Source organism: Centroberyx affinis, unplaced genomic scaffold, assembly GCF_046629955.1.
Source record: "Centroberyx affinis isolate AG114_WGS23_722 - 3 ecotype Tasmania unplaced genomic scaffold, CSIRO-AGI_Caff_v1 ptg003685l_1, whole genome shotgun sequence".
In the NCBI taxonomy this organism is placed as follows: domain Eukaryota; kingdom Metazoa; phylum Chordata; class Actinopteri; order Beryciformes; family Berycidae; genus Centroberyx; species Centroberyx affinis.
Genome location: NW_027281580.1, coordinates 56,789 through 82,500, shown reverse-complemented (window position 1 = coordinate 82,500; position 25,712 = coordinate 56,789). Strand labels below are relative to the sequence as shown.

At 41.2% G+C, this 25,712-nt stretch overlaps 1 protein-coding gene across 2 annotated transcripts in view; it reads left to right on the top strand.

Annotated features, from left to right (window-relative positions):
• Window positions 1-25,712, top strand: part of LOC139661967 (chemokine-like protein TAFA-5) — a 94,278-nt gene that overhangs the window by 64,498 nt on the left and 4,068 nt on the right. The window contains exon 3 of one of the 2 annotated variants that reach the window (XM_071540557.1): window positions 3,922-4,049. In XM_071540557.1, the coding sequence (XP_071396658.1) occupies window positions 3,922-4,049 (128 nt within the window). Of the gene's footprint in view, window positions 1-3,921; window positions 4,071-25,712 lie in introns of those variants that run through there. The other variant, XM_071540556.1, reaches the window with a different exon arrangement.

The following is a 25,712-nucleotide window of genomic DNA, read 5'->3' as shown; positions in this document are numbered from 1 at the left end:
CCTTTTTTTAGCGGCCATCTGTAATGAGATGCACTTATTGCTAATTGACTGATTACATTAACAATATACTGTATATCCTGACTAACCCTAACCCTCTGACCTGTGACCTCCTGTCGGTTGCTTGTACTGTCGGTTATCTAGGGTTTTAACTTAATCCACTGTTACTCAATGTGCAGTAGCAGCCATTTTGAACCCCACCAACACCCTCTTTCCTTGTGTATTCATCCTGCATCTCTCCTCAGGATGCTGAACAGCAGGTACACTTCCTAACAAAACTCTTGTGTCTCATAACTAACTAGTTACCAGACCGTTCCTTGTGACTTCCGATTGAAAAAATAGAGCAGAAAGTGTTTTTTTCCACAGCAGTCTAGCTGTTGGAGTGCAGCAGTTCTCCATCCTGCAGTGAAGAGTCGGACTCCATCTGGAAGTCTCTCTGCATAAACGTGACATCAGACAGGAGCGTTGTGCAGCTGCACCTTACACACTGCAACAGCTGCAGTGAGGAAAACGTCTGTGTTATCTGCGGTTTGCAGTGTGAATCTACTGTAGTTTAATTGAGCCGCTACAATTGATTTGTCTGCGTGGCGTTCGGAGGTAATTGAGTGTTGTGAACGCAGCGTCGCCCTCGGCTTCATCGTGCTCGTCTTCATCCTCTGCAGTGCTTAGCTGGCACTCATACTTTGTTTGTTTCTTATTAGCTATTTTCTACTCAATTATAATCCTCCCCCAGACCTAAACACCCCCCCCCCCCCCAACAGCACCTCCATTCCCCCCGCCCCCTCCACTCACTCTCTCTCCTCCGTCGGTCCTTGTTCTCTCTCTTCTTTCTTCCCTTCCTTCCACCCCCCACCCACCCCATCCCCTTCCCCTCCCTCACCACCCCTCCACCCCCCTCTCCTCTCTCTCTCTGTGGGCCAATTGGGGTGCCATGATATGCAAATGCGGGTGTGAGAATGTCCTATTTCTTTATAAATAGATCTGCATGTATGATGAAGTGTGTACGGTAAACAGGAGAGAGCCGCACTCTTCTCTGATAGAAGACAGACTTTTAGTTTCACTGTCGGTTTGGTCTGGTCTGGTCTGGTTTGGTTTGGTTTGGTTTGGTCTGGCCTGGTTTGGTCTGGTCTGGTCTGGTCTGGTTTGGTTTGTTTGTTTGTTTGTTTGTTTAGATCCCAATTAGCTACTGTATTGTAGCTACTCAGTACAGTAGCTTCTCTTCCTGGGGTCCCCATTAACATTTTTAACAATACTTCAATAACAGAAAATACATCAATCCACATCCGTAACATTCATACTCACAATAAGACTCAATACATAACACAACTACTAAGACAAACAACAACAAACACCACCTCAAAGCCTGTCTAATACATACAATAGCTCTATATAATAATTTCATCTCTTGAGTAATTGAGAAAAAGAAATCACTTAGCAACTCATCCACTAAATCACAAATAAAAGTGGGATGGATAGCTCAAAAACAACATCATATAATATTCTACACTATTCCTTGTGTAAACAAATACAATCTTAACGTTTTGTTAAAATGTATTACTTTCTGAAATAAAAAAACTTGGTAATGAATTCCATGCCACAATTGCTTTTAGTCAATTCCAAGATCAAGACCAGTCGAGTCCAAGTCAGTTCCAAGACCAGGTCCAAAAGGGTTTGAGACCAAGTCAGGATCAAGGCCAGAGCAAATCGAGTAAACGTTGTCCATGTTAACAGAGATGTAGATCTACCTGCAGGAGCTTCAGCATTCAACTGATCAATGAACAGACATTTGAGGATCTTAACATACGCAGATCTGTACAGGTGAAATCTCTGAACTGTCTGTAGTGCTGGGGAGAAAATGAACCAATCATCAATAAACATTTCCCCTTTTTCTATTTTTAAATGGGCAGAAAAAAGTCGAGTCATATATTGGCCGAGACGTAAGTCAGAAAAGTATCCTGGAGACTCGACTGAAATAGGACTTGTGCTTTTTTATGTTTCTAAAGGTTAATGAAGCCATGACATTTAAACATTTTTAGATTGATAGGAAAGAATGGAAAAACGTAATTCTAGTGTCAAGAAAGTATATAAATCCAAGTCCAGACACACCTGTGAGTCAGGTATGAAATTGAGATTGCTTCTCTGAGTTCACTGTTGCTTGTAAACCCTGAGAAAGGCCTGAATCATGTTTTTTTTTATGTCTTTGCCCTCCAAATAAAGACATTTTACACCAGACACAGTTGCCTGGACCTGGATTTATGTCCATTCCTGACACTAGAAGTATATTTTTTCCAGTGTTTTCTATTCAGTTCCTTCCAACCCATGAACACCTGTGAAGTTGGTCTGAAATCTTGATGAGATGTGCAAATATTCAGATAAATCAAACTAATATTTTGGTTCTTTTCGCTATGCATTTTCCCTAATTTACTGAATTTTTCGCTTATTGCAGTTTCTGTGCTTGAAAACAAATGACAGAAAAAGATCCAAGAAGAAAAAAATATTTCCCAATGTTCAACTTGATTTTTAGGCCAGGAATTCAATACCTTGTTTAGGAGCAGCTTTCCCTTTATGAAAACAAGACTAGGTCAAAACCTAGCATATTGCTGGACCATGTATGGGTGTGCCACGTGCCACGGCTGACCGATGGTGTAACTAACTCTGCTGTAGACTGCTAATACAGAATAATAGTCCATACATCCATACTGACCTCCGTTCCAGTGCGTCCCGTCTCCTCTCTCCGCCGCTGTCCTCTCCACCGCGCCCACGGCCCGCATCGATCCTCCCGATCCAAGCCCAGAACCGTGGCCCCTGGGAAACTCCGGGAAGCGTCGGCAGGAAGCCCTCAGCGCGCCAAAACCTCCATGCTTGTCTCTCTCTCCGCCGACAGAACAGAGGGGCTTCAGGTGGACTGAGCTCACGCATATGCATCGAAATAAACGGCGATATGATATAATTGTATAGATTCTACTTTAGCTTCAGTTAGCTTCAGCTTACATGCATGATATTGGTCAGCCTGCTTACTGTGTGGGAGGAACGGGCTCCCGATCTCAGCGGAGAAACAAGATGGCGGAGAAAACGAAACTTACATTTCTGTGATCCTATGATGTGCCACCTGCCACGGCCGACCAATGGTGTAACTTCATCACTCAGTCAGTCAGTGAGTGACAGACAATCGCGTTTATAGGGCTGGCCCCACTGTTGCGGTCTAGCCAAAAAACTGAAGCCTCCTGTGATCTGTGGAAACTCTAAGAGTCGATATTGCGTGTTGATTTTTGCTTTCTTCATTTATTTTCTAAATAAGCTGCCATTGGGAGGCAGAGTGGGCCTCTGTAAAAACATATGAAATCTATTAATCTACATCAAGGGACTTCAGACAGCTTGGTCTGCAGTCCTGCAGTCACATGTTGTACTTGGACATTAAAAAATAAAGAAAACCTTTTGTGAAATACAGTCTGTATATGAACATGTGTGGTAGTCAGTTTCATGATTTTTTTAATATCATTGGGAAATATATCTCATGTCACCACACTGTATTATTATTTACTATGCTCAGTATGCTGCTGATGATTTGATCTATCCACTGTATATCTATATGTGTCTGTCTATGTATCTTATGTGTATGTATGAATGTATATACTTATATCTTATATTATGTAAAAGATAGAAAGATAAACAAATACATATATAGATAGATGTATACATACATTTGTCTCATATACTCACCTCCCTCTCCTGTTCCTCCTCCTCCTCCTGCTCCTCCTCTTCCTCCTCCTCTTCCTCCTGCTCCTCCTCCTCCTCCTCCTGTTCCTCCCCCTCTTCCTCCTCCTCCTCTTCCTCCTGCTCCTCCTCCTCTTCCTCCTCTTCCTCCTGCTCCTCCTCCTCCTCCTGTTCCTCCTCTTCTTCCTCCTCCTCCTCTTCCTCCTGCAGCTCGTATTGTGAGGAGCCGGCAGTGGTGCGACATGATGCCGTGTTTGGATGACGAAGGCTGCGATCTCCTGGTGAACCAGTCGGGCTGGACCTGCACACAGCCGGGAGGCCGGGTCAAGACCACCACGGTAAGACCAGAACCGAGCTAGACTGGACCAGACTGGACCAGACCAGACTAGACCAGACCGGACCAGAATAGATGGCATCAGACCAGACCAAACTAGACTAGACCAGACCAGGCCAGACGACACCAGACCAGACCAAACTAGACCAAAACAAGCCAGATCAGAGCAGAGCATTAAAATAAATAATAATAATAATAAATAATATAATTTTTACTTGTACAGCATTTTACAAAACAAGTCCCATGTGTACCAGCTGTGAGCTTCATAGTAAATGTAAGAAAATCAAATCACCAATAATTGCTAAAGACTACTCCAACGTAACAGCTAATGTTACTGCTAACATACACTTAGCAAGGCCTGCTATGCTAACCCTATTACCTACACCCACTTAACAATGAAGAACTGCAACAAACAAAATGCAAAGCTGAAGTCAAACCATTTGTTGTTGCACTAAAATGTAAAGATTTGGTTGACTTCAAAACGGTTCAAATCATGTACAGAGCTAAAAAAAAAAAAAAAACCTGTATGTTCAAGAAACAATTAGTCAGGACTAATGCAAAATATCATTGTATAACAGTCAAAGGAGTTAATTTATGGAACAACTGTAGTGAGGAAATGAAGACATGTAGAACATTTAATATGTTTAAACAAATGTTTAAAAATATGATGATGATGATCGGAGAGGGGAACTGGCAGTAAGACAGGGTACAGGATGTGTAGGTTGTTTTTGATTTGTGTTGTTTTGTTTGTTTTATTCTGATTGTTTTGTTCTTGTTTTGTTTTGAATGTTTTATTTTTTGTTTGATTTGATTGATTTGATCGAGTTGTGTATCGTGAACACTGGGGTGGAAAGTTGGAATATTTATGTTTAACATTAAGTTTATAGATAAAATATAAAAATAGGGGGTATTGATAAGTATTCACTTCTTCCTACTCCTTTCCGGACAAGAAATATTTATTTATGTTGTTTATTGAGAGTTTGCTGTATATGTTTGCTGTTAATTTTATTGGTTATTTTTGTTTTGTTTTTCTCACTTATATTTTTTACTTTTTTAACATGTTCGAAATCTAATCTAATCTAATCTAATCTAATCTAATCTTGTAAAACGACACGACTCACCTGATCAGGAAACCAGGGAAGTTGAAATGGATCTTCCACTAGCGAGCCAAACACTTCCACAAGACATCTGAATTTGCATAGAAATGTGAAATGGAAAAATCAATCTTCCAATGCAACTGCAGTGAAAACCAGCAGCAGCAGGAGCATCAGCTGCTCTGTAAATGTTACTACAACAGGAGCTTAGGACCTAATGAAAATACTACAGGCTGTCAGGCAGCAACGTGGAGATGCTAGCACTTCTAGCAAGCATCAGAAACAAAATCTGATCAAATTAACAGCAAAAGCAATAAAAGCAAGATAAGAAATATGAATCCAAGGCAAGAAAACATAAAAGGAAAGTCAAAGCAATAAAAGCTCATTACATAAATGTAAGTCTATAAAACAGTTTTATGAAGTGATATAGAAGTTGATACAGATTTAGCGGCCTGTGGTCCTCAGGCAGGTTGGTCGGACATCTAGGAGTTCAGATGGCAACCAATAGAGACATATTGTTTTTCATCTGGAGTTTTCAGCAGCCAATAGAGATTTATTGTGTTTAATCTGGAGTTTGGACCAGCCAATAGAATGTATTGTTTTTAATCTGGAGTTTGAACCGCCAATAGCTATTGGCTAACCTATTGTTTTTAATCTGGATTTAGGAACAGCCAATAGAGATTTAGTGTTTTTAATCTGGAGATTGGAACAGCCGATTGAGACATATTGTTTTCAAATCTAAAACTCAATTATGAAACTAACAGATAACCAATGTAAAGATGCTAATATCATGGTGGTGTGATCTTGTCTTTTGTTCCGGTAAGAAATATGATAACATTATGTTGTTAACAAAAAAAAACAAAAAAAAACGGAGGAATGCTAGTTGCATTTCTTGTGTGGCTGTTCAGCTTGTTATTATGCAATGGACATACTTATAGATCCATTCTTATACAGTCAAACTGGTCTAAATAGAGAATTATAGACCAGTTTATGTCCTAAATCAGTTTATAATTTAAATTAGTTTAAAACAAGACAAGTTTATAAAGACCAGTCCAAGGCCCGGAGTTTATGCATCTGGCCACAGTGGTGGAGTTTGGCTCTTTTCGTTCCTTCCTTCTTTTTTTCTTCCTTCCTATCTTCCTCCTCCCATCCTCCCGTCTTTCCTTCCCTCCGCTGTGTCTTTACTTATAGCCAATCAGTCCAGCAGCTAATGACTAGTGGTTCGCAACAGAAGGATCCAATTTTAATGTCAGCTTCAAATAACATAATAGCTCATAACGAGGACACTCCTTGGGCCACTTGTAACTATTATGAAATCAAAGCTCATGTGTGTGTTGATAGAATAATTGTTACCCACGAACACTCGCTTCCAGTCAGTGAATAGCGGCTCTGTCAGTCTCTGCTCACGGCTCTCATCTCCCCGCTGATTAACAAGTGTTGTTTCAATAGCGTCATCATGCAGTGTTAAGCTGCGTCCCTGGCATCAGCATCAGCATCAGCATCAGCAGCATCACCAGACCAACCAAAGTGCAACGAGGATTTGTTGATTTATAAAGTACGACCCATTGTCTTCTGTCATTCTTTGTCATCTTCTATGGAGCTGATTACATTAGTCTGATTAGACTGATTGTCTGTCGTCAGATTTGCTGCTTTTCAGATTTGCTTTTGTCCTCTGTGATGTTGAAAAGACATTTAGTAGATAATCATCATTTTATTTCTTATATATGTACAACTTGATGAAGATGTTGCCCTCAAAGGAGACAGGCAGTAGCTGGCTATAGTGTGAAGCTGTTTATTTTTACCATCTAGCCAAATGACTTGTAAAAAGATCCATGATAATGTGATCTGATGGCTCAGTAAGAGGTTTTTCTTTCTCTTCTCGTCCTCTGACCTGAAAGCTGATGAACAGCAATGACAAAAATCTAATTTTCAACAAAAATTAAAGTTTTCCATTGTAAGACAGAAGGCAGAAGCATTAACATGCACAGCACAGTGTGGTCGACCAGTGATTCTCAACCTTTTTCATATCAAGGACCCTAATTTAGTCCACATTAGAGCCACAGACCCCCATTTGATGAGATTTTGCCTCTCGGACTCAAATCTGAGAATATTTTTATTGCTAGATTATGATTTTGTCCAGAATTCCATGAATATCTGTAGTAAGAGTCAAACAATCATTATTCTACATTAAGGCTGGGTATTGGCAAGGACCTCACGATACGATACATATCACGATACATTGCGATATGATACGTATCACGATACATTGCGATACGATACATATTGTGATACATTATATACATAATTTAAAAATAGAGCTGAAAATACAACTTGCTGTGTACCACCTGGGTAGTCTAATATGTACATCACATTATATTGATAACTCAGCGGACAAATTGAGTCAAAACTATTTAATTCAAAGGGATTTGAGGGAAATTTAAGGACATTTTAAATCCGTTTAAAACATGAATAATTTTTTTTAATGTATCGATACGAGGGGCTAGAAAATCGATACAGTATCATGGAAAAAAATATTGCAATACTCAGCTGTATTGATTTTTTTGCACAGCCCTATTCTACATTCTCTAAGTGTGTTCACTTCTTGTAAAAGAAATAATGCTGCAATTTAACAATTCATCAGTCTGCTTTGGACCCCCTGGAACCCCCTCAAGGACCCCTATTGGTCCCCGGACCCCATGTTAAGAACCACTGTGGTAGACTATCAGCGTGTTGACTGGCTTCAGGTTCCTGTGTTTTCTCTCCTGACATGCAGCATAACACAAAATAAACTTTGTTGAATTAAATGACTGCAGACACATACATACTTCCTTGCATAGTACATACACATCATTTGGTGCAGTATAGGCACCAGATCCAGTTTAATCACGACTCATTACACAACAGGTAGTTTCAGCCAAACAACCTGATTAGGCAAAGGCGTCTTCCAGCTGTGTTGATAATTCCCATAGAGCGCAGCCAGCTGTACATTATGAGAGCTGAAATTAGTTGTGATGCTAACTCCTGTGGTAACAAGGGAGCTGGTTAGAGATCAGCCTTGCTCTCCCCTCTTTCTCATTCTCATTCATTTATTCATGCAGGAGAAAAGGTTAAAACACCATACAAGGTGTTTAAAACACTTTGGGCCGTACTCTGCTGGTTTCCCGTCCTGCAGCAGCGGAAAGAGAAAACAGTAAAGTATTTAAAAGGCAGAGGATTCAAAAGAGACAGACATTCAAAGGAAACAGATGGGGGAAAGATATAAGGAACAAGACATCCAAAGGCCTGTGAAGGAAGCTACAAAGGAACAGATTAAGAATTTAGAGAATGATTCTGTTTCCCGGTTCGGAGGCGATCCCTGATATTTAACTACGACAAGTCAGAGAGGGCCGACCCGACCTGCAGCAGCAAGTTTTAATAAGGTCGTTTAAAGATGACAAGAGGTGCACTGTCTCTAATATTTGAAGGGAATATTCTTCCAAAATCAAAAAGATCTAAATCCAGCACTGTTATTATATCGTGGCAAGGGATTTTCACAATAAGTACACATTTGCTGTTAAGCGTTGTGTAAAGCCACAATACCTTGAGAGGATGTTCTTTAGTGTGATTAAGGTTTCTTAGGGCAGTGGTTCTCAACGTGGGGTCCGGGGACCACCAGGGGTCCTTGAGGGGGTTCCAGGGGGTCCCCAGCAACTTGATGAATTGTTGAATTTCAGCATTATTTAATTTTCAAGCAGTTAACGCAATTAGAGAATGTAGAAGAAAAGACTATTTTGATCATAGTTTCACTATTATCTCTCTACATACAATGCGAATAGTCATGGAATTCTGGACAAAATCATATCTGACAATAAAAATATTCTCAGATATGGGTCCGAGAGACAAAATCTCATCAAATGGGGGTCCGTGGCTTTAATGTGGACTAAATTAGGGGTCCATTGTATGAAAAAGGTTGAGAACCACTGTCTTAGGGGATGAAACTAGGTAGAAGGTGCAGCTCGGTGCTCAGCCTCCCCTGTACCGAAGCTCAGCCACACCTGTCTCCGCTCTTCTTCTTCTTCTGCATATAAGAAGCGTGCGCGTTTCCTCCTTTGCGGGAGCGTTTTGGGAAGCTGACGGGCAGAGTCGCGCGCGGCCCCGCCCGCCATGCTTGGTAGGGGCTGAGACGAGTCCGCCGCGCTGTCAGGATACTCGCTGAATAATGAAACCTGTCAAGCCGGCGTTCACTTTGAGCATCCAGTCGGTTTCTGTGCGTGGAAAGCAGAGAGAGAGACACACTCACACACACACACACACACACACACACACACACACACACACACACACCCCTCCCATCACCCTCCTTGCTCGGCCCTAGAATCCTGAGTTTGTTTCCAAAGGGGACTTGTTTTAAAGATGGACAGGAGAGCGGGGAGCTGCTAACCTTATAAGATTCAGTGTCAGACCGCTCGTCCGTCGTCTCTCAGCTGCCGGAGGGAGCAGTCGGCCAAAACGCTGCTTTTTTATTTTTTTTATTTTATGCCATTCGAAATCAGACAAATGTTTGGGGATTTTTTATTTTTTAGCTTTGCTCTATCACACAGTGAGCACGTTTACATGAACTGCAATATTCCGATATTAACCCGATTAAGACAATACTCTGAATAAGACACTGCCATGTAAACAGCATTTTCTGATTACCTTAACCCGAATAAGGTCATAGTCGGAGTAAGCAATAGTCAAATTAAGACATGTGCAGTATTCATTAAATCCAAATTTTATTTGTCACATACACAATCATACACAGTACAATGCGCAGTGAAATGCTTTAGGTACCTGTCCGGCTCAGATAGTGTGTAAAACAAAATTTAAAAGAGCAATTAAAATAGAGACATAATTTAATAAATAAACAGAAGTACAAGCAAATGTAGACTATATACACCTGTGCTATACACAGGATCGTGCAAATAGTGCAACCTATGCAATAGTAGTTAGTAATAGTGCAACCTAACTTGGAGGTGGGGGGGGGCTAGGCACAGTTCTCGTTGAGGAGTCGGATGGCCTGAGGGAAGAAGCGCCTCCTCATCCTCTCTGTGTTGGCCCTCAGGCAGCGGTCTTAGTCGCATTATTGTAAGTGCATTGTAGACATGTATACACCTTAAAGGAATAGTTCACCCAAAAATGAAAATTCTGTCATCATCTACTCTCCCTCATGCCAAATGAAACACAGGTGAAATTTGTTAGTCCATATAACACACAGGGAGGCTGCAGCACAACTTGGTAGCAGCCTTCTCCAAAACAACTGAAGTCAATGGGGACCTGCAGCCAGTTGCACCAGCTGACCGTAAGCTCTATCGTAAGTTAGGGTGTAAAGTCTACACTAACTGTTACGTCGAAACTAGTTAGTTTGACACTAAAGTTGTGTCTTTGTTTAGTTGCACCATGAGACTTAAGGTACATCTTAACTAGTAGAGCGTAAACGGACCACTAACCAAAACATTGTCACAGACAGTGACGTTTTCCCCTGCCGCACTGTTAGAACCTCGATAGAACCTCCTTGGGCCGCACCTAGAGCTAAAATCAACGACTATCATCTAACCATGGCTACGCGATAGCAACAGAAAAAGATTAGAAACCTTGGAAATTTGCAAACCTCTACAAATAGGTATGTTATCGGTGTATAAAGTAGGCTGTAAGAATTCATGTTAGTTTGCCTCCTATACCAGTCTAGCCCAGATAGTAGCCTAGAATTAATAGAACGTTAGACAACAAGTGACATCAAGCGGTTTAACCGTTATTTTCAACAGAGCAAAAGTTAGGCATTTCCCCCTCAGTAACCATTATTGATGGCTAAAGAAAGTTGTAGATTTGTTATTCGTCAGTTCAGTGACCTAAACTCATGTCCAAGATATAAGTCAGTGGTTCCTCCTGTCCCCCAGCAGTGTTGTTGCTCTCCATACCACCTGAATGTCTGGAGCATCTCACCTTAGCAAGTGAAGTGGAGCAATATTCACATCGGGAATGTAGCTTGTTACATCATCTGGGAGACTGAAATGTTCGGATTATTGAAATATGCATGACAGACATGTGGAAACTTTATGAAATCGCTGTGTAAAGTACGTATTCTGCATAGATGAATACAAATAATCACCCCAAGTGTCTATAATACTCAATAATACTGGCTAACACCCAAGTCTGAACGCACCACCGGGGAAGCCTATAAAATGAAGCCTAATTTAGGTTCCGATGCTGTGTGCGTATCTCTGCTCGGGGAAAACGAAAGCACGAGTATAAATAAAAATCATCATACTGTTCAAAAGGATGTAATCCGTCATGGAGAACGCGTTGCCGACATAAACCGCCCTGGATTTGTCCCTCCTGCTCCTCCAGCAAGTTAAAAATGTCTGTCAAATTGATGCGCCGTGCTAACTGTTATTTTACAGAGGACTTTACACCTAGTAGGAGGTAGGTGTAAGTTTTAAGTTGTAACTTAAGTCTACGTTGTAACTATTTCAGTTGGTGCAACCGTAAAAATTTTAGTAATGCGTAAACTCGGACTTAGAGAGACTTTACGTTCAAACTAGCCTACGTTAGAACTTAAGTTCAGCTGGTGCAACTGGCTGCTGTTCTTTAGAGCTCCAAAACAAAAACAGCCAAACAATCACACTGTGAATAGAAAGACCTGTACACCATTATTTGTTGCAAATCAATCAGCTGTAGTTTTTGCACTAAATGATGGTGTAAATATACTGTGGGTCTTTTTGGAACTCTGAAGAACTGGTCCCCACTGACTTCAGTTGTTTTGGAGAAGGCTGCTATGGAGTTGTGCTGCAGCCTCCCTGTGTGTTATATGGACAAACTTCACCTGTGTTTCAAGTGGCATGAGGGGGAGGAGATGATGACAGAATTTTCATTTTTGGGTGAACTATTCCGTTAATCGCTCTATGACGTCCTTTCGGTGTTTTCGCAGCATTTTGCGACACGTACGGCAATCCAACTGCTTGACGACGCATGCTCTAGCTTCCAGCGAGTGTTGCGCAACGTGTTTACAGAAGAAAAGATGATTGCCACCGGTAAAAAGAAAGCCCCCACATTTTGTCCCTACCACAGTAGTAACATGACAGAAAGGGTTTCAGGTTAAATTCCGGAGGGAAACTCGGACGTAGGGACGTAATGTGGGCGTCATTAATGGGACTCTGCTCTGTAGCATGTAAACGGGAATATGAATGGAATATTCTATAAGAAACTCATGTAAACACCTTAATCGAAATATTGTCTTATTTAGAATAAGGTCAATAGTCGGATTATTGCAGTCCATGTAAACGTAGTCAGTGTCTCTGCATGACGCTGACTGTATGAGAGTATATGATGCTGTAATTGAAAACCTTATTCCAAAATGTGATATCCAGCATTTTGAAAAACGAAAATGTGACACCTACTTAGACAAAATGTTTGGTGGCATGAAAGTAAAGGTCTGATATTGAGCCACAAAATAGTGACATTTTAAAGCATATATATCTATATATATAAGCAAACATAACACTGAATAAAAAAAAAATACAAGGTAGAGACATTTTAGACCAATTTCATGAGAGATAATTTGAACAGAATCACTACATCATATCCGTGTTACACGTTTCTATTGTTGAAAAAGGCAGGGTTTCAATGTAGTCAATGTAAGGCTGACACATTTTCAGAAAGTAGTCATATTTCGTCCTTAAAATATATGTAATTTTCTCCAGGGTTTCACATCTATTCATTTATGAGAGCCATCATGTTGGTTTTTAAAATATTCAGCAATGAACACCAAGAAACATTTGTTTTTCCAAAATGCATAAATGTGTTATGGACATGAAACTCTTCACTTATAACTGTATTTAATGCCATAAATTGAACTTTAAGAAATTATATGTGACTTGGCCGCCGGTGGATAATGACCAGCTCGCTGTGTCTTTTCTGGCAAAGGGCCGCATGAATAATTGATGTCCTTAATGATACAGCTTTAGCGGGGATAAACAAACATGCTTATTCCAGTCCAAACCAACAAATAGACTCACAGAAGCTAAGCCCTCACCTTAGCTGACTACAGCAAAAACTCATGAATTTTGATGTTGTATTTGGAATACATTTGACTCCATAATTTCATCTCCCGTGCCCTAGTAGTAAACAGTGTTACATAAGCGCTGCAGAAACCTTGCTATTGTAATCAGTGACTTTCTGTTTGTATGTTGACTCATAACATCTTGTAGTTGGACGTCTCTAAACACTTTTCTGTTTAACCTTTATTTATCCTGGGTGTCATGATACCAGAGTTTTGACTTTGATACCAATACGGTCAGTTTAATTTCTGAAGCACAGCGAACAAGAAAACATCAAGCAATGTCACAGAACAACCGCTGGGATTTATTTTAACCAAAACCACCAGAAAGCGCCACAAAGTCAACATCAAGAACTTAAATAACTTCATAAATATTCAACTCTGCAATGAGAACAACCAACAAAATAAATATATCAGAACTTGAAGAAAACTGGGCAGTGATGTTGTATAAAAATCACTGAGATGCTTTGCTAAGTCATCTGACCTGACAGCTCTGCAGGAACGTTTCCTCTGGGGTTTCAATCTTGTCTGGCTGTCCGTCTTTGTTCTGAAGTGAAATAGTTCCATATTTGGCTCCTGGCGCCAGTTTGCCACCCAGTTTGGTTTAGTTTGTTGTCAAAATAAACTCAGTGAGTATGTGTTCCCACTGTGTTCATTTCAATTGTACTTTTGTTTTACACATTCAGTGTACTACTTCCCTTAAAGGATAAGTTCTGCGATTTTGGACCTATATGGTCTCTTTCATCCCTGTAGCTGTTGGACCCACAGACAGTATTGTCTGTGGGTCCAATTTGTCAGCTGTCAGTTGAAGCAGCGAGCTCTGCTGCCTCTTGCTGCAACGAGTCCAAACTGTTTGTCAGAATATCTCCAAAAAGCCGTTTGTGTCTCCACAGAGTTGAGAGGAAACAGACTCAGTTCCCCCGTTACACAACTTTCACTAATCAGGAAATCGCAGAACTATTTTCCTCTGCCGCAGCACAGACCGCTGTGGGGTGAAAGGCGGTTCCTGGCAGAGTGATCTAGTTCTGGAAGGTCGGGTCAGATTGTAAACAGTAGAGTTCGGTAAAAGACGATCCGCTGAGTGGAAACGGTCGGTGCTGCTGCTTTCCAGGCCGTGGAGAGAAATACGTCGGTCGCTCTCCGTATCGTTTTCACAGACTGGATTTTTTGGAGATATTTTGAAAAACAGTTTGGACTCAGACTGTTGCAGCAAGAGGCAGCGGAGCTCGCTGCTTCATCTGACAGCTGACTGGAGACAATACTGTCTGTGGGTCTAAGAACTACAGGGAGGAAGAGACTCATTACCTCCAAAAGGAGGTTATGTTTTCGGTGCCGTTTGTTTGTTTGTTTGTTTGTTAGCAGGATTACGGAAAAACTACTGGCCCGATTTTTCATTTTTTTGTGGAAGGGTGTAGCATGGGCCAAGGAAGAACCCATTAAATTTCGGAGCGGATCCGGATCCGACTCACGAACAAGCAATAATATCACGAACCTTGGCGGAGGTCTACGCTCTCTGAGTGCCCTTCTAGTTATATATAGATCCAAAATCGCTGAACTTATCCTTTTAAAGCTGTTACCAGTAGAATTTGAAATGTGATGACTCTGGTGACCCCTTCAGTCCGTTAGCGGTAATGTTTTATATCACTGTCGCAAAGACAATGTAGCTGGATCATGTTAGCTCATCAATGCCGTAGCTATTTAGCTAATGCATGAGTTTTCTTAGTGTTTCTAACATCAGCGCTGTACCATTAGCCAATTTATTATAGGAATTTGAGTGAGTCTTTGGTTCAAAGTGGACAAAGACAAAATCTTCATATTGACAAGCTAACTGCTGCTGGAAAACGTAAACGATCCCCCAAACGCTTCTTTTTACATTTTATTGAAGAGGGAACAGCTGTTGGGAGCTTGTTGGGCGCCATGTTGAATAGCTTCACTCTGTTCATTCAAAGTGAGGCAGTCCTCTTCCTGTTTTGGTTGAGGCACTTCCTTTGAGCCGCAAGTCAATCCTACACAATTCACGGGAAATCACACTCAGGGACAAATAGAATAAACACAGAAAACAACAATTTTCTTGCCGATGGTCTCATTTTTCTACAGCCATTATACTATGTTGTCAAAACTAATTTGAGAATGATAAACTGTATTTAGGTAAATACTCCACACATATAGCAGCTTTAATTACCCCAATTCAGTCAGTGAATGGCACCTAGTTACCTTATTTCTCCAGTATTAAGCTGCACTGTCATGTCTGCTGGGTTTTTACAGAGACGGAGGAAGAGAAATGACAAGCAGTTTAGTTGAGTTGTCGGCATCTGACATTTCCAGGTTTCAGTCATCAGTCAGACAAAAAAATGAATACCAAACATGCACACGGTGTAACAGACAGACTTGAGTTTAGTTAGAGGCTGAGGATGGATGGACACGTCTGGTCTCCCGCTCCCCGCTGGTTCGTTGGCCTCGTTGTCAGAGGAGGAGAGAGGAGTTTGCTTCAGAGACAAGGTCATTAAACACCAAGCAGCTGAGTGTTTAACCTGAGCTCCGCCGTGGGTTTGATGTTCAGATTAGAGCCGACAATACAGCGGCTTAAGAGGAGGAGGAGGGGAGAGAGTCGCATAGAAAATACCCTCTTTTATTAGACCATAAAGGAGCCATGTAACAACAGCAATATCCTTTTAAAGGCTCTCATCAATCTTTAAAGAAGACACTATACTGCGTGAAAGTCAAATGCGTTGTACGTGTATCAAAAACACAGGCAAACCTCTTAGATATCACCAATTAACAAACATCCTACACTTTCCATACATCCTTATAGGCTTGTCAGCTCATTTTCTCTGGGCTAATTTTGCATAATGCGCTCCACTCATCCACGTTCTGCTTGACCCAGGTTTTAATGAACACGGATCCCACTTCCTTGTAAACACGGCAGAGTTGCGTGTCGGTACGCCCACTCGCTGTCTCACGGCAGCGCTGCGTCCCCTTGATTTAATTTGCCTTACAGCAAGGCAATCATATCTCCTGCCATTCATTAGCGGCGGATCTTGTTTTTTGCGTGGAGCTCCTTAAAAACAAAAAATAATTCCTCGTACTTTGCATATACCACGCTCTCTGCCAGGGTGAATACGCGGTTGTTACCCGCCGCCATGTTTCAGGCAAATTAGCCAGCAGGAGAAAAACGGCTGTTGAATCTCGATGGCTGGTGAATCCGTCTGCTGGTGCGAGCTTGGAGACGAGCCGAAAGGTAGCGGGGTGAAGTGAGAGGAGAGGAGAGGAGAGGAAGAGAGGAGAGGATGATGAGAGGGAGAGAGAGAGAGGCAGACGGAGCGGTCGCATCACCTTGGGCGTCCTGCCAACACATCGCACCGTTTAACAATGGGAGTGTAATCTGCTACTATTGGCAGCGGGGAGTATTTTAAATATCTATAGTCTCCCGGAATATTACGAGAGGATTTTACAGCATTCTTTAATATTTTAAAGGAGCTACACCACAGTTTGTCTTGCAATATTAATGAGACAATTTCTTGCTTGTTTTGCCATGGAACTGAAATAAATACAAATTGAGCTGATTGTGCTGCTCTCAAAACACACTCATCGGCGGCCACTATTTATCAAAAAGCAATTATGTTCGCTCCCGAGCAAAAGCAAGACCGTACGCTTTCCAATTTACTCCAACTAGCGTGTTTATCACGGAAATGGCAGATAACACTATAGATTGCACCCAACACACACACAAATTAGCTATCATAATGCAGCCGTTCACACCGCCTGTATTCCGTTCTACCATGCTTTAATCAAGAGCGTGAGGGCAGCGGTGTGTATTAAAGTGATGTGATGTGTGCTAATGGCATGATAAAGCTCATCTGCTGCTGTCGAGTGTTCAGTATAATCTTGTCACAGACACTCCAGCCGCTGTCTGCTCCCATCGTCTCTGTCACTGATTTTTTTCTGAATATGACTTTTTTCCCCCCGAAGGGATTCTTCTAACTTTGCCGTGGGGAGGACATCGTCTCCTTCCGGGACACACAAGTGATGACTCCATTTTAAGAAACTTGCATTTAGACGATAACTTGTTTTTTGCTCATTATGCCGCGGTGCTGCTGCTAATTTGTTTGTTGTGAGTTCAATGTGGTTTTTTAAATTTGCTGAGTGGGCGTTAACGAGCTATAGGCCTTAATGGAGTCGTCCTTGTATTATTGCTGGCTGCTGATGTGTTTGTTTTGTTCCTTTTTTATTTTACCGTAGTTTGTAACTTTGTTAAGAAATGAGCTGTACAAGTGCTGTTATCATTACTAGTAGCAGTATCGTCATCATCATCATCATCATCATCATCATCATACAGGAAAAGGCAGAGGCGTTAGTTGACAGCCGTTTTAGCTTATACAAAAACCAGCAACACTGTCCCACATTTTCCTGGAGCCACTGTCTGTAGAAACTGCTGCTTGATTTTCTAAATCATTCAAAGAAATATAGCAGTAGTTCTAGCTATATTTACTCCTAATTGGCATAGCAGCCATATAAGTCCTGCATATGGAAACAGTATAGAAGCTCTTATTGTAGACAATAAACAGGCTATGTGATATGGGATATTAATAATTTAATCAGGCAAGTTGTTTGTTTGTATATGATATATATAGATATTTTTCTAACATTTCAGTGTTGCTTTGTTTGTTGTTTGGATATTCATGTCTTCCTGTTTTCAGCGCAGCAGGATCCATGCCCAGACAATTATTTTCTCGACAAATGTCCCGCAAAATTAACAACCAGTGGTATTAGTTCTAAGCTATCGCGACAGATTTTTTCCAAGCTGTTTTCTGCTGAAATGTGGAAAGACGTACAAAGCTGGACAGAAATGCAAGAAAAGAAAACAAACGACTAAAGCAAGCTAAAGAAGAGATTTAAAAAAATAAAATAAAATCCAAACCTGACAAGTTTTTTAACAGATGTCAGCCTGATGGAGCAGGTTTCTGCCTCTAAGAAAAGCAGCAGAAAAAAACCTCTATCAGAATTGGTGAGTCAGATACGTTTCATCATACTCTAGGCTTCGTATGTTTCCTGTATCACAGCGAATAAAGCTGGAAACACGGTCCAGGCTCCTGTCTGGAGACCTGCTGCCGACTAGAACTTCCTGCTAGTCCGTCTCAACAGAACTGAACAGACACGCTTCATTTCTCTGCTGTTTTGGAGTAGAGACTAGGGCTAAAGACAAGACAGTTTACTGTGTCACAGTAACCTACATTTGGAAACAAATCCACCTTATCACACTATTCACTTTTACTGAGAACGTTACTGAATGGATCTACAGCCACACCACAACAAGCTGACTCAGCTGTTTGCATTAAGAGTTGTCTGTTTCTAGCTGCTTGGTACAGATTTACCCTTTATGGTAACACTTTACACAATAAGGGTCACTAAGTTAAGGGTTAGCTAATGCTTAATAAGCATTAACTAACCCTTAATTAACAGTTAACTAATGTGTCTGGTAATCATTTTCTAATGGTGTTCATGTTAACTAAGGTATTAATTTATACATTATTTAATAGTCATCTTAGCCTATCTTAACTATTAAATAATGTATAAATTAATACCTTAGTTAACATGAACACCATTAGTAAATTACACATTAGTTAACTGTTAATTAAGGGATAGTTAATGCTTATTAAGCATTTAATGCAGTTAATGCAGTTAATGCTTATTAAGCATTAACTGACCCTTATTAAGCATCAACTAACCCTTATTAAGCATTAACTAACCTTTAACTTAGTGACCCTTATTGTAAAGTGTTACCCACTTTATTAACTAACAGATGATTCTATAATGTTCCTCCATCATGGAGACACAGCTGGCTGGTGATGGAACTGTAAAGCCTTTATTTCCTTGCTTATGAAAACCAGTTGATCAGGACTCATCAGGCTTCTCACCCAGACTGTATTTGCTTCAGTCCCAGTATCTTTACTACAGTATATAATAAATACTCAAACACAGCTCTGTTGTTATTTCTGTGTATTTTTCATTCCGCCTCGGTAAACACACTCCGGCCACGGTGCAGTTCACCAGCTTTTCATCACAGACATGCTAAACAATGGAAATATGGAAATATACCCAAGCTGGCAACATCAAATAAAACACACACACAGTCCACAAAGCTCTCTGTGGAGCCATTATTTATTTAAAAAGCATTATATTTATTTCATATGGAGAGTGAGCAGTGAATGTTTGTGTGGCTGTCAGACAGGCTTGTCATCAGTTCTGTCCTCAGACCCTCAGATTCACCTGCCTGCCGGTCTACCTGCTGTTAAACCAACAGATCAGACCGGCACGACTCTGCCTCTGCTTATATTCAATTCAGTTCAATTCAATGCAATTTAAACTTTATTAAGACTCATCTTAAAAATAGGTCCATAACAAACAATACAAGACAATTACACAAAAAAGAACAAGACACAAAAAGGATAGAAAGTGGAAGACTGTATTGGTCTACATCAGTCTGCATAAGTATTTCACTAAATTAAGTAAATAAGGTAAGAAATGTCTTTAGATTATTGTGTGACCGTTCTTGAACTTGGGTGTTTCAGATATTTAGCACAAAAAGTCCTCCAACCCATACGACCACATAGGTGGTTTGTTCCTCCCCTCTAATACGACCCACAGGAGCGTTTCCAACGTGATCTCACAAAAATAGGTTAAGGTTATGGTAAAGTTTAGGCAAATAAAACAACTTGGGTTATGGTTAGGCAACTAAAACAGCGGACCAACGCAGCACATTGTCATTATTTACACGACCGCTAGAGGCCGCTTAACTTTAAAACGTAACTATAGGTCGTAATAAGCTGCTTCTACAAACGACCTATGGGAACGTTTTTTGGGGGAGGACAGTCTCAAATTTGTCTAAGCCGAGGAGAGGCAACCATGAGCCACGCAGGGCCGAGAGCCTGATGGTTTTCACTCCAACCAAACACCAATCAGGCCCAGTCTGACCAGCACTGAAGGTAGTTTTGAAGTTCCTGCCTCGATCTCAGATGACCTCCAGTAGCAGCACGTAGAATAAATCAAATTCCAACTGTAAAACCTCCAGTGATCCCAATACTGCTGGACTACTGGGATCAATCAATCAATGGATGTTTGAAATTGATGAATTGACTCGATTACAAGAATAATCACTGCAACTGTAGGAGGAAAGGAGCATCTGGGTCAAGCGTGTGTGTGTGTGTGTGTTTGTGTTTGATGTTGTGTTTGACGTTGTGTGTATGCATATATATGTTTGTATGTATGTATTATGTATGTGTGTGTGTGTGTGTGTGTGTGTGTGTGTGTGTCATGTAGAGTTGTTCCGATACCGATACCAGTATCAGAAATGCCTCCGATACAGCCTAAAATGCTGGATCGGGTATCAGCGAGTACGCGAGTCTATGCACCAATCCGATATCATGTAATTTATTAGCCCCGGAAAAAATAAACTTTAAAGTAGTTTCACCCAGATAAAACTGTTTTCCCGGAAATCAATTCTTCTTCACCGCTCTAAAACAGTAGCCTACACAGCACTACTGTTTTAGAGCAGCGAAGAAGAATTGATTTCCGGTAATTTATCACGTGATGATCGCTCATTTACGCTACACAGGCAAACAACAACACATGCGGTGCTAGCGGAGAGTGTAACGTTACTCAGAGCTAGCGAAATGTCAGCAATTTGGCAATAATTTAAAGGACAATTTAAAGGAATTGTTATTTATTCCTAGATTTATTTATTTATGTTCTTTTTCAGTTATGACCGGCTGTCAAACTAGATAATAAAAGAAAGTTCTATGGCATTCATTCTCTGTATGTATTTGTTCATGTTTTACAAAGGGTTTAACCTGAGCCAGGCCATACAACAATGATAGCAATCATATCACATCCATACAGGGTTAGTAGTATACAGCTGTTAAAAAACTAATAATAATATATATACATTTTTTTAACGCACCGGTTTCGGATCGGTACTCGGTGTCGGCCGATACGCAAGTTCAGGTATTGGAATCGGTATCGGGAAGGAAAAAATGGTATCGGAACATCTCTAGTGTCATGTGCTGTATATCTGCAGGTCTTTGGCATGCAGGTGCTGTACTAACTTCATAAGGATTCCAGTCTGCGCTCTACAGTCTCTCCAAATATTCTGCGGACTGCATGGCTCATCGTCCATCTGTCTGTCTGAACTCACACTCAGCTGTCTGTCTAATGCTGCATTTTTCCATAACATATGTTCTGGATATACACGCTGCGTTCATGTCAGTGTGCGTTATGTGCGGCTCAGACACCCAGCAATGAGTTAAAAAGCGTTCCCGCCTGGGGGAGAGGAGAAAACAGCACAGAGAAGAGCGCATGACAGGCGCTGCGGGCTCATCCTCTTCCTGTAATTGATCCCATTGGGCCGTCGGGGCTTTAGCGGAGCCAATCAGAGTGCAGGTTTAACTCCGATCGCCACGGCAGGACAGCTGCTCATCTAATGCCAAACAAAACAGCAGGTCTGGTTTGGAAGTAGCGGTTCGGCCGGGAAGGCAGGGAGGCTTTGAAGCGGAGTCTCAGCAGAGTGACACAACACACACACACACACACACACACACACACACACATCTGAAGCTGAGGAAAGTGCAGATTAGTCCTGTTCGCACTGGACTAATATCACCTGGGGACGGCCAGTGATTTGTAATAATTGCGGAGATCATTGGGGATTTTACAGTTTTTTTTTTTTACGATCGCTTTGGCCCAATTTTCGCAACAGAGTTTCACTGTGCTCAACTCTTAATGCAAAGAGCCAAACTGACTCACTGCCAAAGTGTTACGACTCAAACCGCTGCTCAGACACAAAGGTCACAACGCTAAATCACAACCCGCTTCTCAGAATACAGCTACATCCAGATTACAAATTACTGACATGGCAGAATCACATGGGATTACTGTAAACTAGAAATTCCAGTGCAAATCACCTGCTGTGTTATTGCTGAAGACAACAGTCCTCTGACTATACTAACTCTCAGTGTTTTCAGCTGTAATTTGTTTTTGTCTTCCTCTAGACATGAGATTTCCATCTTCCTCCAGTCATGAAAAATGGAGGCAGCAGTGGAATCTATGGAGGAAGGTCTCAGACGCATTTTCAGCGCAAACTTCCAAAGTCTTGTTTTGCTAAATCAGGAAAATGACGAATTGCGAAATCGTGACTTGATCCGAATGCATCCGGCACACTGAATCTCATTATCCTGTATGAATGTGTTTCACAAAACAGAGGGGTTGCGGGGGGGAATTCATGATATGAATAATTGCCTTGGTTGTAACTCAGCTATATAGATTTGTGTCTCAGTTACATCATCTAATGGATCAACATCAAGCTGTAGTTGGCTCTTTTCACTGCTGCTCCGCCATCTTGGATCAAGCCAGGGGCCAGTTGCATAAAGCTAGTTTAAGACTAGTCTAAGCCTTAGACTGGTCTTAGATTCTCAGGTTGGAATAGTCTAATTAAGACTGTCTGTTACTTAAATATTACAACTGACTTATTTTGAGGTAGGAATGTTAGCCACCTTCCCCCCGGCTAATCTTGAGTTACGAACTTTGTTGTTATGGCAACGAGTCGGCCTAACTGTCAGAGCGGGACGTTTAAATACTGAAGCTGTTTCAGACAAGATGGCAAATCTTTGGTTTTTGGGAAGAGCCTGAAGAAGAGAGAGAGTCTTTAGAGACAGAAACAAAACATTAGAGATCTACAACAACCAAGAAGTAGTAGGAACAGGTAAATATAAATGTCTATAGCAAGTTTCACTTAAGGTCACATTTAAGTCTAAGACCAGGTCTATCTTTATGCAACTGGCCCCAGATGAGCCGGCAGTGACTTTCACCGTTCATACATTCCGTCTGATAGGTAGCGCTAACTTCACACCCGACTCTAGTGTTACATTGCCTCTGATTAGTGGAGATGACTCCATTGAATTGACTCACATACCCAAAATGCACTGGGCCATTCCACAGCAGAAGTAGTGCAATGCAAAAAACGTCAATCTTAACAAGTCATTTAGTCTCATAATCTTATTTTTCCTAAACCAAGAGAAACATTCTGCAGTGAGGAGAGATAACTCCACTTGTTTCCAAAGCAGCTTCACTTGTTTCAGGGGTTTTCTAGAAATGAGTGTCAGTCTGTTGAAAGCAGTCAGAATAATGGTACGTTTTCACAGGAGCATCATTTCACTGCTTCCCTGTATCAGACGCTTGATAGACATGCTTCCATATTGGTTCCTTGCTGCACCTGATTGGACGAACGCTGTCACTCATCACTGGGCCGTCTGCCCCCGGATTTCAAACTGGAAAAACATGGCGGCTCATTTGCAGACTTTCTCTTATATTACGAAAATAGTTCACCGGAATGTGTTTCTGAAAACATTTGAGGCGAGAAATAAGCTGCAGCTGCTGAATCTGTCTTCATTTTAGATCGACAACGGTTAGTTTAAAAGTTTGTACGCGAGTTTCGGGAGTTTCCAGAGGCGGCGAGTCGCGCTGGACGCCCCTGATTTACATAAAGTAGCCTAGACCCCAACTTTATGCAAATGTGGAGCGGCCAACGTGACGCCCCGTCTCTCAAAATGCACCACGGCGCTCCCAGAATGCATTGCACGGCTGCTTACATAGAAAATGAATGGGAAGCGTGGAAATGACGGATCCTGTGGAAATGTACCATGAAGCAGATCACTGCACTGCTATCAAGAAAATGACTCTTGATTCTACTAAATTCTTTGTTTCAAACCTCACACACTTGTGTTACTTGTCAACACAAGATATAAGATAACAACACATGTATTGTTATTAACATATGTTGTATTGAAAAGTAACACAAGTGTGTGTTGTCCCAAAGAAGACACACAGATGTGTTAAAAATCCACACCCATCCTTGGCTTGCTCTGCAGCCTAGTTTCTCTGTCTTGTCAGCTCTGAGTCTATAAATGAATATCCAGCCTAAAGAAACCTGTTCACTGTGCCAGGAGTTCAGTTTCCTGATTGAAGCCACAGACTGAAAGGACAAAACGTGATGTGACCGCCACGCCTTCTCTAAGAGCCAAGCTGGTCGCCGCTTATCACCAATTACCTGCTTGTTCATTTGACATCCGTCTGATCTGATCCCACTGTCCCTTTGTGCTGTTGAACCTTAATGAGCCTCAGGACAGAGTGATGTTAGAGGAGAGGTGGTGAGAGCCGGTCTGTCCAGGATTCATCAAGACAATATGATCACAACTGATATGACTGCTACTATTACTGTTACACCGACTAAGACTACTAACTACTGCTGCTGCTGCGCTATTTAAAAACAAAAAAAAGGCTTTGTCCTTCAATAGAAAGTTCTTGGTATTTGCAATAAGCATACATCACTCCTTAAAAATGTTGCTTCTTTATTTAGTTGCTGCAGGCTTTGATGCTATTCCCTCTGGACTGCTGTTTTGCATGATTTGCAACATGGCTACCGGTCGGGTTTATCTTTAGGGTCTTTAACTTTTCTTCCGCAGACACGAGCTATAAAAAGAGACAAGCTACTGTAGCTGTTTGAACCAAACATTCTGCAGAAAATGTCCATTTTAATGTTCATGTTTCTTAAAATAAGTGGAAAAAAATCTCAGTTGTTTCCAATACAAAGCAACTTGTTTTTATGGTTTTGTATGAAATGACATCTTGATAGCAGTGTGGAGCTGCCACATTTTAAAGACACTGACAGATAAATATTCGTGATAACACTTGACAAGTAAGAAAGAAGTGACAAGACAAAACATTTTTGAAACTGAATACAGGATTAAATGACCATGTTTGTGTGTCAATGTCAAATTTTCCATCCTAATAATCTTTCAACACCCAACTGTTCGATACACTGTCCTGTCTGGATTTTCTTTGTCTACAGTGTATTTCCTTTGCTCCTCTCCTCTCTCCTGCATGCTTCACCTCATTCCTTAAATACTTCAAAATGTTTACTGGAACTTTTCAGTCAGACCCGGCTGCTGAGCGTTCTGCATGAGCTGAAAACAAGGTGTTCTGCTTTGTGTGTTTTGAGAGCAACTGTACCATTTTTTTTTTTTTTTTTTCTGAAAAAGGAACATTTTTACAGGATATTCAGTATTCAAATTTGCACAACGCAGTGTTCACATTCAAAGTAAATTGTTGTCCTTCCCTCCAAGGAGAATTGGATTTCTTTTTTTTTTTGATTGAGTAGGGCCCAGGCTTTGCTGCTGTCCCTGCGCATGTGACCGAAAATGAATGCAAAGTACCTCTGCTGTGATTTCAGGCCCTATGACGGCACACAGACAAACCAGACAGGAGGCATTCCCAGACAGACAGACAGACAGCAAAAGTCAACCACTTTTCAAGGACAGACATGTGAACAGCTAGCTGCAGCCGGGGCAGGCTAGCTCAACACAGCAAGGTACAAATGAATTCTGTTTTCCCCCGCAATGCATGATTACACCTTTGTGACGGCAAATTACACCCCCGGCTTTCCGGACCG